The 15,045-nt window shown below is 37.4% G+C and overlaps 1 protein-coding gene across 1 annotated transcript in view; it reads right to left on the reverse strand.

Annotated features, from left to right (window-relative positions):
• PTPRC (protein tyrosine phosphatase receptor type C) overlaps nt 1-2,361 on the reverse strand; it is a 117,722-nt gene extending 115,361 nt beyond the window's left edge. Inside the window, exons 1-2 of the mRNA XM_044916347.1 lie at nt 2,308-2,361; nt 2,111-2,226 (exon numbers count right to left, since the gene is read on the reverse strand). Of these exons, the coding sequence (XP_044772282.1) occupies nt 2,111-2,183 (73 nt within the window). The 5' untranslated portion in view covers nt 2,184-2,226; nt 2,308-2,361. The remainder of the gene's footprint in view (nt 1-2,110; nt 2,227-2,307) is intronic.
• Nucleotides 2,362-15,045: the final 12,684 nt, after the last annotated feature.

Here is a 15,045-nt window from a genome sequence, read left to right on the forward strand (position 1 = left end):
ACACATTAAAATCAAGCATACAATTAAACTCATTTGTTGCTAATAAAGAAAAATATAATTTAAAACATTAATAACTTCCCAAATCATACGCTGAATTACAAAACGTCCCTCAGAACCTAAAAGGATAAGTAAGATTTGCAGACATAGATAATTAGATTCTTACGGTTTTTTTCTAAAAATAAGTATAAATTTCAGGAAGACTATCATTGCCTTTAAAAAAGTATTTGCTCTTGATATTTATGTAAGCAATTGAAGAAAAACTTGATCCTTCAAAATAAATCTATGTATATCTATCCATTTATTTAAGTACAAATTGTTCAGCACAATTGATTTGAAGGTTTCTGGATAACTTTATATTCTCTTATTTTGATCATAAATTGAAAGATATTTCTTATGGTAAAAATCCTTAATAGAGTGAGTTAAAAATTTTGTGGTGATTTGCTCTGTGTCCTAGAAAATATTTCAGTGTTTCTTTATGCTCATTTAGAAATGCTTTGCAACAGTTCTTGAGTGGGAATTTTTAATGAATATTCACTCTGATTTGTGATAATATATATATTATCACATGGTTAAAATCATTATTCATTATAATTTGGTTTTGGTTATGATAAACTAACTTTATAGGGAAGGTAAATTGATAAACATTTTTTGTATTAAGACAAAATGCTGTATTTCTATAAACAAATTTTAACCCATCTTTGCAGTTAAAAACCAAACAGTATCTTACACTGCTTTCCACTCTTCTTGGTTACACAAAGTATCAACTGACAATGTAACAAGCTCTAGAGGTAGCTACTGCCCTGCCTTTTAGAGGAAAGAAGAGTGGTGGAAAGTCAAAAACAGATTTCAAAGTCAATTCAAGTAAGCAAGACTTTTAAAAAATATTTTTTCCCTTTTTTAAAAACTTATTTGGAATTTCTACAAAAATACCATTTTCAATGTCCTTTCAATAATGAAGAACAGCTTTTAGATACTACATCATAAGTAGTATCTATTAAATATCGATTTATTAGTTACATTTAACAATCAACCGAAATGCACTCATGACCCAAACCGAAACTATTCAAGAAATGTCCATTAAATAGATAACAAATAGGGGCGCCTGGGTGGCTCAGTCATTAAGCATCTGCCTTCGGCTCAGGTCATGATCCCAGGGTCCTGGGATCGAACCCCACATCGGGCTCCCTGCTCCGCGGGAAGCCTGCTTCTCCCTCTCCCATTCCCCCTGCTTGTGTTCCCTCTCTCGCTGTGTCTCTCTCTGTCAAATAAATAAATAAAATCTTTAAAAAAAAAATAGATAACAAATATACCAAGATCTTCAACTTAAATGAGTATTTGAGATTCCCCATTACATTTTCCTATAGAATATAGTATTTGCATGACTCTTAAGAGTTTAAATATTTTTATCTCATCAAGGCTCTAATATTTACCCATCACCCAGGAAGGGCGGTGGCCCCGTAAAAATTTCCAAAGCAAATAATCATTAAAACTATTAGGAAGAAACCAAAAACTTGTTTTGAAATATATTCTGTGTTGAGAGTATGCATAAAATTAATATTTTGTTAAATACCCAAATGTATTATTTTAAACTATCATATAGCTAAGTATTCAATAAAAATATTTCAGTAGTAATCAAAATTTGAGGAAGCAAACTCCAGTTCAAAAAGAAAGAGTGGCTTACATGCAACCAAAGCCATATTATGACTTTTAAAAAATCATTTTTTGTTAAAAGGATGAAAATTCACTTGCTTTGTCATTAAGATTTCTTCAGACTTTCATAAACTTATATTCACGTATTTAAGGGTTAAGTAACAACATTGCTTTTGTAATAGCCTTGAACAGTTTGTAAACAAAGATATGGATAGACAACATTTCTTTTAAATTTTGATTTTTTCCCCCAAAACATTTATGCCTTTTTAAACAGTAACAATGTATTCTGTCACATAGCAAGACTTGTCTCTCTGAGCTACAATAGCTTTGACCATTTTATAGTGAGCTTCCTCATTTCCAATCACCAACACTTAACTTATTTTTATGTCTATTTCAAACCCACGTCCCTCCACAAGGAAAAAAAAAATAACTAAGAATAGATTAATATCCTTGTACTTACCTGTAACAAACACTCCTGTATCCAGAAAGGCAAAGCCAAATGCCAAAAGTTTAAGCCACAAATACATGGTCATATCTGGAAATCAGCCGTATTCCTATGAAACAGCATGCGTCCTTCTGAAAGGCAAAATAATAGTTATCTCTGCAAAAGGTTTTCTTTGTGAAACTGAGTCAAAAATAAAAGAAATGAATGCATACTCTTTGCTGTTGTCTTATCAGACAGGGAGCAATTTCCTCCTCTGCTACCCTAAGAACAAACCACTTTGCTAGCTACACAAACTGCTAGGTAGTGATGTCAGATTCGGTTTTACTAACTTCTCCAAAAATACTGTCAAGAATCCTCTTTGCAGGAAGTCAAGAAAGTTGTTCAAAGTCAGTGCAAAAGCATCTTACTTCCTTAATTCAAGTAATTAGACCAAGTTAGTAGGCCTTTTAAAAGATTTTTTCCTTCAAGGAAGATTTTTTTTTAAGTCTCCAAGTAATACTCCCTTACACTATTCATTACGACTTAAAAAAATCATATCTTCCCCCCCCCCAAATAATCAAGAATTTTTTTACCTACAAGGTGATAATACAGACCCAGGGTGGATATACCAAAATGGGGGTTGGCAAGATGACACAAGGATTTAATTAGTAGAAAATATGTGTATTGGATTCAAAATGACCAAGTGAACAATTAAACAATTACCTATCTGGTTAATTTTTGCAACCAGTGTAATTTACTAGGAAGACATTCAAACCCCACCAATAGGACAATTTTAGCAGTCAGACTCATTTTCTATGCAAAAGCACTCTCCTAAAGCTTAACAGCTTTGCCCCAAATCTTTGACAGATATCCCCATGGGGCTAGCCATGAATCAGAAAGTCCTGTCTACAGCAGCAAATCCTGCTTTAAAAAAAGAATGCTTCTGTGACTTGAGAGGTCTTCAGGGCTGTTGATGAGGGAAAGAAGAGCGATGCAATTGAGAGCTGGGGTTTTTGTTTTTTGGTGGGGTTTTTTTGTTTTGTTTTTGTTTTTTTTACAAAAGCTAACTTTTTTCCCCCTCAGCAATACACTCCCAATCTTTTTGATTAAAAGACAGCAAATTAATGTTACAGCACTCTTCATGATTCTGATAGTGTCCTTGGCAAGTCCATTGGTTAGGAAAATGCATACTGGTAAAAAGCTACTATGAATTCAGTAACACAATTAAATAAATTGGTATCATTATCACAATATCAGATTCATTTAAAACGAATAGGCACTATGATTTGAGCCATATACGATACTTAAGGGACTTACAGACAAACAGAACCCTTGCAGTAACTCTACAATCCTCGGTTAGAAAGCACTATTGAAGGATTCTTGTGTTACAATGAATAGATCTTTTCATATTTACAAACTCATTGTTTTACCCTGTCACTGGCTACTGGGAACTACAGAGCTAAATTTGCACAGCATCCCTTTGAGCAAATGAAAATAATCCCACATCTGAAATTCTGAATAATAACATTATAATGAGGTTTTTGGTATGATATTGATTTTATTTTGATTACCATAGCTAAATTATTGGGCTGTTGCTATGCCCAGGAATATGCTTAGCACTTTAATTGCATAATCTAATTTGTACAACAATGCTTGAGACAAATAATGTGATTATTCCCCATCTTACCCATCTAGTTCAGAGGGTTTAGGTGATATGTCCAAGTTCTCACAGCTAAGAAGTAGACAAGTTATGTTTTGAACCATCTCTAAGTTTCATGTTACTTTCCTTTCTTGCTTTACTAACCTTCTTCATTTTTTCTCACTTCTTTCCCCGGTCTTTTTTACTATGTATTTAAAAATTTTTCAATCTCTAAAAGATAGAACATTGATTCCATAAAAATGATGATGTTCTCTTTTTGCAAGTGTCTTCTTAAATAAAATAGCTGTGAATAGAAGCACTATTCTTCAGGAGGTAAGCTTAATAAGAAATATGTGTTAGGAGTCACAAATTCAAGTACTCAACTATCGATCGAACCTATTTTTCCAAATAAATTTGCAATGGAAAACTATCCAGGGGTTTGCTTTAAATATCTGTAAGCAAATACTTGTGTTCTATTAACTTGCTATTATAGCAGCATATTTAGCAAAACTAGAGGCCAGGAAGAGAGTGCATGACATTCAAGGGAGTCAAGTATAAGAAGTATACTCTATAACAAGCTAAAGATAGGAGGGGTTTAGAAGCCTTAAAGAGATATTTTTAAAGGGGCTTTGCAGATCATGACTTTGAAGAAACAGTAAGAACTTAGACTAAATTCCATTTTAAATAAGTGGGCAGAGAGATTCTACCCAAGCAATACTGAGACTAATTTGCAATACATGAGTTGAATTATATGTTTTGTTTTAATGTATTACAATCGAGTCTAGTGTCTACAGGAAGATTTAGACTTTGGTCAGCCAAACTTATATTGTATACTACAAAGGTATAAAGAAGTAGAGCCTAATGTAGACAGATAGCAATGGATAAATTTGTGTTCAGTTCAGATATTCTCAGAATGGAGGCAATGGTGAGCCTGAGGATTGATAATCCTGAGATAAAAAGTGTCAGGAGGGACACAAGAAGGAAGACCCTAGCAGTTTGCTGGGGGAAAGAGCACAGCTTCCCTTTGATAGTGGACAGCACTAAACTGGGTTATCTAGGCAGGAGTCTGGTTAGTAGCTAGCCTTTCCACAGGGCATCTGAGGAAATCTGTGCTTTATCATGTATGGGCCTAGTATCCAAGCCCTAGACAGGAGGAGCAGAACACTTTCATAGAAATAGGACTATTTGTGACAAATTGATGTGATCCACTCTCGTGATTCTGAACAACTGAGTCTGGGAAGGGACCAGGAAACAACATCAGAATTTAAATGTAGTAAGGAGTGTGGTACTTCTTGAGTGATTGAAATAGCATGTATCCAGAATAGTCATGAAGTTTGATCAATAACATTTTAAAATAATCATAGCTGATTAATTTATAATAAATTCTAAAAACTATAATATTAAATAAGTAAATGGTATTTATTTAAATTAATCATCATTTCCCAAATATTTCAGTCACATATAATAAAGGTTATGTAAAGAACAGAGGGACACCTGGATGGCACAGTAAGTTAGCGTCAGACTCTTGGTTTCAGCTCAGGTTGTGATCTCAGGGTGGTGAGATCAAGCCTCGTGTCAGGCTCCAAGCTTAGCATGGAATCCGCTTAAGACTTTCTCTCCTTCTCCCCCTGCCCTTCCCCCCCACATTTCCTCTTCCTCTCTCTCCCTTTCTCTCAAATAAATACATTTTTTTTAAAAAAGAGAGAAACAGATTACATGAGATTAACTGCAGAAGCAGACATTATCCATTCATTTATTTAACAAATATCTCCTAGCATATAAGACAGGTATTTTTTCTAATATGAAGAAGGAATGGTGATCAGAACAGACATGCTCCCTCCCTATTCCATTTTAGTGGAAGAGACAATAATTAATTAACTAATCACCATGACAAGTTCAGCACACAGGACGTACTTGATGTTATGATTTAAGCATATAATAGGGTATTTGGTCTAGTTGTGACGTGAAGTTTGCCTGAAATAAAAAGCAATGAAGGTAGACCTAAAAAAATAATGGAAGTTTAGTGGGCATGGGGAGAAGAAAAAAAGAGTACTCCGGGCAGATAGAACCATATATATTGAAAGAAGGAGAGTGTGTTCAAGGAACTGAAAGAGACATGTGTTGCTGGCATAAAGAGAAGCAGAGCTTGGAATGTTGCAATATATAAATGTATCAAATCAACACATTATATACCTTAAACTTCCACAATGTTACATATCAATTATATCTCAATTAAAAAAAAAAGAGAGAGAGAGACATAAAAGAAAAAGAAAGAAAGAAACAACAACAAAACACGTGTGCCTTCCGAGGGAGATGATAGCCAAACTCTGCTAGGCTTTGTGGTTCTAAGAGATCTAACTTTATCTTAAGAGATACAGGGAGCTATTGAAACTTTTTAAGCATTATTCTTGCCAGTGATATCTATATTGCCAGATCTTACACCATCACTTATTTCTCTGTTCTCATCTTATGTGATTTCTCAGGAGCATAAAATATGGTTAGCCTCTCCCCCAATCCTTATCTTTTGCCAGTTTCCAAAACACCATTGCCTCCTGATTTTTCTTGACCCTCACTGTCTTATCCTTAGCAGCCACCATGTTGAGTCCTGTTCCTCTACCTGATTTCTGAGTGTTGTGATACATTGAAGCTCAGTTCTGGGTCTACTTCTCTCTTCCTGGGTGAGCTCTTTCATGCTGGTGACTCACAGATATATACCTCCAGCCAGCTCTATAGTTTTGGTCTCTGGATTCACATTTGGTACTTCCTTCTTGACATGTACACCTCATTGCCTCACAGCCTCACAATGGAATGTGAAAGTCTTCTTTAAACCTGTTCTAACTCCCAATCTTATCCATATCTGCAAATGTACTTATGTATATCAAATAACTTATGCTAGAAACATTAGTGTTATTTTTTATTTCTCCTGTTCTGGCACAATTACATTCAATTTATTCTATCTCCACCATCTTAACTGTGCTCCATTTCCAATTATATCACTTGGGACCAAGCCACCATCACTGCTGAAACAGCCTTTTAACTGATCTTCAAGCTTCTATCTTACCTCCCTTCAGTATTTCCTCCATGTAGCAACAGATTTGATCTTCTCTAAATACAAATCGAATTATGATAGACCCTTAAAACCTCTCAATGGTTTTCCACTTTACGTGTTGAATAAAATGCAGCTTTGGTACACATTTCTCAACTCATGCAATGCCCTTTTCCACCTTGTTCTCATTAAACTCTGGCCCTTCCTATGTTCTTTTCTATTTCAAAGTCATGTTTATTTTTTCCAAATCTAGGGACATATTTTATTTTATTAATAACCACCTTCCCCACTAGAACATAAACCCATGTTCTGGATTATAAACCATGAGGTATAAGGGATGCTTATTACAGTGGTTGCCATAAGTGATATTTGTTGAATGAATAAATGACTGACTGAATAAATGAATGAATGAATGAATGAAAAGACTTACATATGAAGCTGTGGTGTGGCAAACATATTGGGAGTAGGGCCAGCAAAATGGTTGGGAAGCTTTATTGTACTACAGGCAAGGGGTGATGGCAGTAGAAATGTTTACCAGTGAAAGAAATGACTGAATTACTTAACACCAGCAATTAAAAATTTTAGTACATATTGTTATCAATTAACAAAATATTATAAGAGCACAAAGGAGGGAATACTACATTTTTATGATTTGCTCTAAAAATACATTCTTGTATTCTGCCATTTTGCCTTTGAAAATGTAGGTATTGAGCAAAGGAATCCATGTTACTCAATAAATCTGCCCCCTGTCTTTGTGTGAAATGCAAATCCAGACAAAAATAAGTCTCAGCAGCATCAAGCTGCATAAGGGGGGAGGTGACGCTGCTTTGACAGATGTTCTTACTCTGAGCACCACAACTTTAACTCTCCTAGTGAGTGTAGGTAAACCTGGTCCATGTTTTCCTATACATTGATGCCAACTGATGCACAAAATACAATACTGATGTCTATGTATTTTTTACTAGTGGTCAAGAAACAGAGTTAAGGGCGCCTGGGTGGCTCAGTTGGTTAAGCGACTGCCTTCAGCTCAGGTCATGATCCCGGAGTCCTGGGATCGAGTCCCGCATCGGGCTCCCTGCTCGGCGGGGAGTCTGCTTCTCCCTCTGACCCGCCCCCCTCTCATGTGCTCTCTCTCTCTCTCAAATAAGTAAATAAAATCTTAAAAAAAAAAAAGAAACAGAGTTAAACCTGAGTTCTAGCAAGTATTTAATCTCTTTAATATGGAGCTGATCATACTACCTTAGTGTTGCTTTCAGAACCAAATTAATTAATGAAGCAAGAATCCAATTAATAGGGACGCCTGTGTGGCTCAGTCTGTTAAGCAGCTGCCTTCAGCCCAGGTCATGATCCCAGGGTCCTGGGATCGAGTCCCACATCGGGCTCCTTGCTCAGCGGGGAGCCTGCTTGTCCCTCTGCTTGTGCTCTCTCTGTCAAATAAAATCTTTAAAAAAAAAAAAAAAGAATCCAATTAATATTGTAGAGTAAACACACGGGGTTAGAATTAAAAGCATATACAATAGAATATGTATTCTACTCCTCCTTCCAGCCCCAACAAAAAAGAGAAATAAAGACTCAAAGGAGGGAGGGAGAGGAGCTCTCCTAGGACCTGGCCCTACCAGTTCCTTTCTGCAAATCACACAGGCAGAGTTCTGATGGACGTGAAGGAGTTAAATTGAATATGAAATGGAAGGGTTTGATTTGCTGGAACAAACCTTTTTTTTTTTTGTACCCAAAAGTAACAAGAAAGTTATGAGAACTGCCCTATATATTGTTAAGAATGAAAAAAGGAAATTCACTATTCTGTTTTCTTTAATTGACTTAAAGGCTCTGTCAATTGCAAGATGCATCCTGATTTCAGTGATGTTAAAATACATTGTATAAAATGTGCATCTTAGAATCAATGGAATGTAGCAGGTTAGCTGACCAGTGGCAGGGGAAAAATACGATGATTTTGTTTATGACTAAGTGAGTTCAGACTGTTTAATAAACAGGTAATTATATTAAAAAACTACGATATAGGCAATGAATTCTTCTACCAATTTCCAAATCTGCCTCACTCAGAAAGTCTTGTAGCTTTTAACAGACTAAGAGAGTATTCCACTCTGGCCTGATCTGTGGATTCCACATTGTTCTTATTCCAAAAGGACAAAGCTGAGATGTGTGTGTTTTACTTCAATCCCCACATTACTGAATACAAGCCATGCTTAAAATTTGTTGATTCTTTTGAAGACTTCAGGAAGGTGAACTCTCTCTCCGCATTTCCTTCTATACTGGCTCCTGGCAACAGATGACTCTCCTTTCCGGACTATTCCAATCGCAGAGCTAGATGCATACATATCACATGTAGCAAATATAGCACAGGTGATGCATCAGCTTCATATTTATGATGAAATAAAATGTTGGAAAACAGGATGACAGCGTAAGATGGAAGTCATGACTCCATTGACGATCTATTGTGTATGATTTAATTATAACAGGTTCACTAAGATGTCATGAGAGCATCTGGTAAAATATAATAATTATTGCATGCTTGCTTAATTAGTTAACTTTGTTTCACAACAGCACTCAGATGGTATTATTACTTTCTCAACAGATAGAAAATAAAAAATGAAAGGTGATGCACACTTTGCTGTATCTCAACTGTCACTGATGTCTCCCTCCCACCCTGTCTACCCAGCTGGTGTCCTGCCCACCTGTACGGATGTGTCTGCCCTTTCAAGCAGTTTTCTATCGCTGAAACAACTCTCCAATTGTTCATCAATTTAATAATGGAAGCAGGGGTTGGTGGTAGCTTCTTTCTTTGTAGCTCTGATTATTTGAAAGTGATGTTAAATAGTAGTCTTTACATATTTTTTCATATATTTTTTTTAAAGATTTTATTTATTTATTTGACAGAGAGAGAGATAGCGAGAGCAGGAACACAAGCAGGGGGAAAGGGGGAGGGAGAAGCAGGCCTCCCGCCGAGCAGGGAGCCCGATGCGGGGCTCGATCCCAGGACCCTGGGATCATGACCTGAGCCGAAGGCAGACGCTCAACGACTGAGCCACCCAGGCGCCCCTCATATATTTTTTTTTAAAGATTTTATTTATTTATTTGAGAGAGAGAGAATGAGAGAGAGTACATGAGAGGGGGGACGGTCAGAGGGAGAAGCAGACTCCTCGCCGAGCAGGGAGCCCGATGCGGGACTCGATTCAGGGACTCCAGGATCATGACCTGAGCCGAAGGCAGTTGCTTAACCAACTGAGCCACCCAGGCGCCCCATATTTTTATAAAACATTTCTAAAAGCCCATCTTTGAATCACACAATGGCTTGAACAGCAAGTGGAACAGCTGCAAAACATCAATAAACAATCGGTAGACAGTGTCATACACTAAACAAAGTTGCAGAATAGGCAGTTTTAAGTTACAATTTCTGCATCCAGCTTGAAATTGGTGCAAATATATAATGGACAATAAAAGCAAAACAAAACAAAAATGCTTTTTTTTCAAAAAAGCTAACAGCAGATCCCATATATTTCAAAGAATGTTGGTGTGCAGACGTTCTCAGGTTGTAATATGGAGTCACAAAGTAAACAGTGTTAGATGAGCTATGGGTTGGACTCTGCTAAATTAAATCAAATAAAACTAAATTAAGTAAAACAAGGGCCAAACACATGAGAGAATGTGCAAATTTGATGTAATGAGTTCCTAGAACTTCAATCTGTTGCAATTTTTAAAAGTCATGTTCTTGACATCTTAATGCCATTGCAGATCGCTTTGGCCAATCACTGAAATGTATTAAAAAGACTCATTCTCTACTCTGATTTGTTGAAAGTCTTTAACACATTAGCTCTGGTTAGGCTGGTTTTAGTTAGATGCAATCTTAAATTCTTCCTCAGGTTGACAACATGGGATACAACATGATATTTGGGGTTGGAAAATCCTGTATTATTTAAAAAAAAAAAAACAATTTGAAAAACATAAATGTCTCATTTTGTTTTCTTCAGTAAGGCCCACCTGTGGAAAGACCTAATGCCACTTCCTCTGAGGAATCCTGGTCACCCAGCCCCTCCCCCCAAAGCCCCTGTGGGCAGTATCAGGGTCATGTTATGCTTGTGCCCACGCCAAGATGGAGTGCTTCATGACAAATACTCTATGCGTTACACCGCCCATGAGGAACAGGGCGAATGCCATGGGCATCGAAGTTCCACATACTATATTACAAACCAATAAAAGGAGAGTTCAATAGCTGCAAGACTTTGCCTCACTAGGCATCAGAGCTGCTGCTTCTGAGAACAAAAAGGTGAGAAAACCTGCTGCTTGGGCCACTGAGTTGGATAAAAGTATTTCTTAGTGTGATTTCTGAGAAGCCAATCTCCTCTGGAGAGTGAGAAGAGGTGTGTGGTGCTTAACTTTGTGAGTGACGTGTGTAAGAGACCCGCACTCAGCTCTCCCTTTGGTCTGGTCTCCTGGGATGTTTGTTTCTTACTCTGCTTTTGTATGCTTTACTCTGGCCACTGTAGTTAAAGTGAGAGTCCTCCAGGATGTCATGCGAGCATCTGGCAAAATAATTAGAACTCTAACAGTGTAGCTACAATTCCAAGGACCGGATAGGCTTAGAAAATGGACCCAGTGGACACACTGGGGGAGAACCAGAAAAGAGGAGATGAAAATTAAACTCATCATCTTTCTTCCCCAAATATGATTTTGTTCTAGGGTTCTCTACCTCAGTCTGTGGTACCACCAGCCATCCCATTGTGAAAATAGAAACCTCGGGATCACTCTCAAAACTTAATTCCTCCAATCCATCACTAGCTTTTCTCCACATTACTTCCTAAATATATCTAAAACTTATCAACTTGTCTCCACGTACACCACCACCATCTTAGTCCAAACTACTAACATTGATTGAATAAACAACTAAAATGGCCTTCTAACACTTTTGCCTGTATCTGCCCTAATATGATTTCTCAATCTCCAATCCATTCTCCACACTTTAGTCAGACAGGTCTTTTCTAAACGAAATTGTATCTTGTGCACCTGACCCTCATCCTGTCAATATTTCTCCACTGAATCTGGATTCAAAGAAAAATGCCCGATGTTCATCTCCCTCTACAAGCCCAGTTTTTACCATCTCCCTCTCCCATTCAGGGGGCACAGGCTCAGACCCTCCTGTTTACCATAGCCTTATCAAGTAAGAGACTTTATTTATAGTGCCCTCTCTGCTGTAGTTTAAAAACTCTCCTATCTAGCAATATTCTCCCAGTCCTACAGGTAGGATCTATTTCCTTTGTCTGTAAGAAGTCTTCCTTTACTTTTATTTTATTTTTTTTAATTTTATTTTTTTTTAAAGATTTTATTTATTTATTTATTTATTTGAGAGAGAGACTGAGAGAGAGAGAGCATGAGAGGGGGGAGGGTCGGGAGGGTCAGAGGGAGAAGCAGACTCCCTGCCGAGCAGGGAGCCCGATGCGGGACTCGATCCAGGGACTCCAGGACCATGACCTGAGCCGAAGGCAGTTGCTTAACCCACTGAGCCACCCAGGCGCCCTTCCTTTACTTTTATGATTAGAACAAATAGCCTTTCATTCTTCTCCCACTGTTTTTTTTTTGTTTGTTTGGTTGTTTGTTTTTTCATCTCCTTAATGGCACTGGTCACATTGTTTGGGTAATTATTTAATTTCTGTCTGTCTCTCCCACTAAAGCTTATGTTTCATGAGGATGGCCACCCTAGCCCATGGGCAGTGGTATACTGTAATTCATTGTTAAATGCGTAAATAACCACAGCATCCTTCTTAACGTGTCCGGGCAGCCCAAGATTTACAGAACTTATCTGCAACCCTGAGATAGAAATGCAATGTCCTGCCCTTTTTGGTATAAAATTGGCAGATCTTTCTAATCGGCAGTTAGAGCTAGATTGAGTTACAGGAAATAAAGAAGTATGACAAGTTTTGAACACCTGAACTAAGATTACAAAATTATATCTGCTATACTTGCTTAGTTGTGCACCTTTATTCTTCCTGTTTACAGAGACAAATTCGTTTTTCTGCACTGTATGCAGAAGGAAACAGAATGAGCATGTAAAACCAAACTCAGCTTCCAAAGATGTAGCTCTGTCTTAATGCAAGTCCCTTTCACTCTCATGAGCCCTGGGTTCGTTAGGGTTAATGCTACCCACTGGAACAAATAGCACCTCACATTGATAAAAGCTCAAACACAGACGGAGCTTATTTCTCACAAAACAGACCAACCTGCTGTTCCAAGGTTGACTGTTAGTCTTCACATAGTGATTCAGGGACACGGTCCTTTCCACCTTGAGGCTTCATAGTTCCCGGCCTTGCTGTTATTTTCATTTAGTGGCAGAAGGGGAAAGAAAGCATGGGTAAGGCACAAACAATTCTTAAAAACCTTGCCTGGAAGTGACACACATCACTTGGCCATCCACTCTCTTGACAGTAACTCGTCACATTGTCAGACCCAGCTACAGGGGGAAAGGAGTAATGTGAAAATGTAGTCTCCAGTTGGGCATCTGCTGGCAAGCTTCCTATGGAAGGGGAGAATAAATATAAATTTTGGGAGACAGCTAGACATTTCTACCAAAAATACTCCAACTTTGGATAAGAAAAGAATTTCCACGAAAACTTAGTAGTAGAAATGAGAGTGCTGAAACATTGTACAATGTGTAGAGTAAAAAAATAAGTAGAATATTATCCACGCCCTGTAGGAATTCAGGTCATGGAGAAAAATGACAAATGCACAACTACCTATAGTATAATATAATATGACATATGTAAGTGATATATGTATGAACAAATACATATATCTGTGTGTGTGTTCAGTTTTTTGATGAATATAAGACAGTTCAAATCTTCAGGGTGTACTTAGGTCTTAAGAATTACTTAGTTTTCTTTCAGATGATTGTCAAGCATTGGGTTTTTTTGGTACTGAAGGAATATTATCTTTAAAAAGTTACTTGTTTTACAGGAGAAGCATAGTATTTGTGAATCCTTATTACTTGTCAAGTAATCTTGGCATTTTTGTTTTTATGGATTGCTGATATATTTAATACGTAAAGTAACAAATTTTCAAAGTTTCAAAAAATTGTAGGTTGCTGGAGGGGAGGAGGATGGGAGGATGGGGTAACTGGGTGAGGGACATTAAGGAGAACACACGATGTGATGAGCACTGGGTATTACATAAGACTGATGAATCACTGACCTCTACCTCTGAAACCAATAATACCTTATATGTAAACTAACTGAATTTAAATTTAAAAAAAGAAACAAATATTTTAAGCAAAAAAAAAAAAATGTAAACTAAGCACTATAACCAGGACACCATAGTAGTGAGCGAACTAGAGTAAAAATGGAAAAATATCATGTACCTGTACAATTCTATAGGACAAGAATATAATTTAAAATACCAAGGGGGAAGTTTCAGCTCTAATTAGTTATGTTTTCTCAAATACTGCCCCTACTAACCACAGCATCCTGCTTGGATGGAGTAGTGGTGGTGAGGTAAGCAGTAGTATACTCAGTACTTACTATGTGCAGAGCACTGTGCTAAGCACTAATGTGAACTTACCCTCTTGATCATTGCACCTGTATGAGGGAGTATTGCGTCATCATTTTTTCAGATGAATGAACAGGCCTGGATTAGGAAAGAAACTTTCCTTCGTTCATTTATAAGAGACAGAACTTAAACTTGAACCCAAGTTCTGAGTTTAAGAATCTGAACCCAACCTAACTCCCCAAAATTCTGCATTAAAGAGTTTCACTTATGAATAAATGTAAACCTATGTAACTCAGATGGAAACAGAAATGACACAGAATCAAGTAACATTTTTAATCAAATCTACCTAACTGTCTCTTAGAAGTAATCAACAGGGCTAATGCATGTAACACAAAAAAGCAATTTTTCAGGGGTCTACTACTTAAACTTTTCTATCCAGCTTTTAAATATTGTAGTTCAGAGCCCTCGTCCTCTTCCACACTCTCTTTTATTGACTGCCCTGAACTGGAAAACCGTAGATTTCCATGGATTCAGAGATCTACTCACACTTTCTATGCTCAGTCCAAACCTTACCTCTGGGTCCCTGGGTCCTATTGCCTGAAATGTCAAGGCATGTGCGTGTTCCACAGACAATCATGTCAAATCTGAACTCCTGACTTCACCATGCCCCACACCTGCTCTCCTGGCCCAGCATACTTCCCTACCTTGATGGAGGGTACGGCCATCTACCCAGTTACTCTCGAGTCAGATACCGGCCGATCACCTTGCATCCTCACTTTTCCTCATTCCTCATCT

The sequence above is a fragment of the Neomonachus schauinslandi genome, chromosome 6 (assembly GCF_002201575.2).
Source record: "Neomonachus schauinslandi chromosome 6, ASM220157v2, whole genome shotgun sequence".
NCBI classification, from domain to species: domain Eukaryota; kingdom Metazoa; phylum Chordata; class Mammalia; order Carnivora; family Phocidae; genus Neomonachus; species Neomonachus schauinslandi.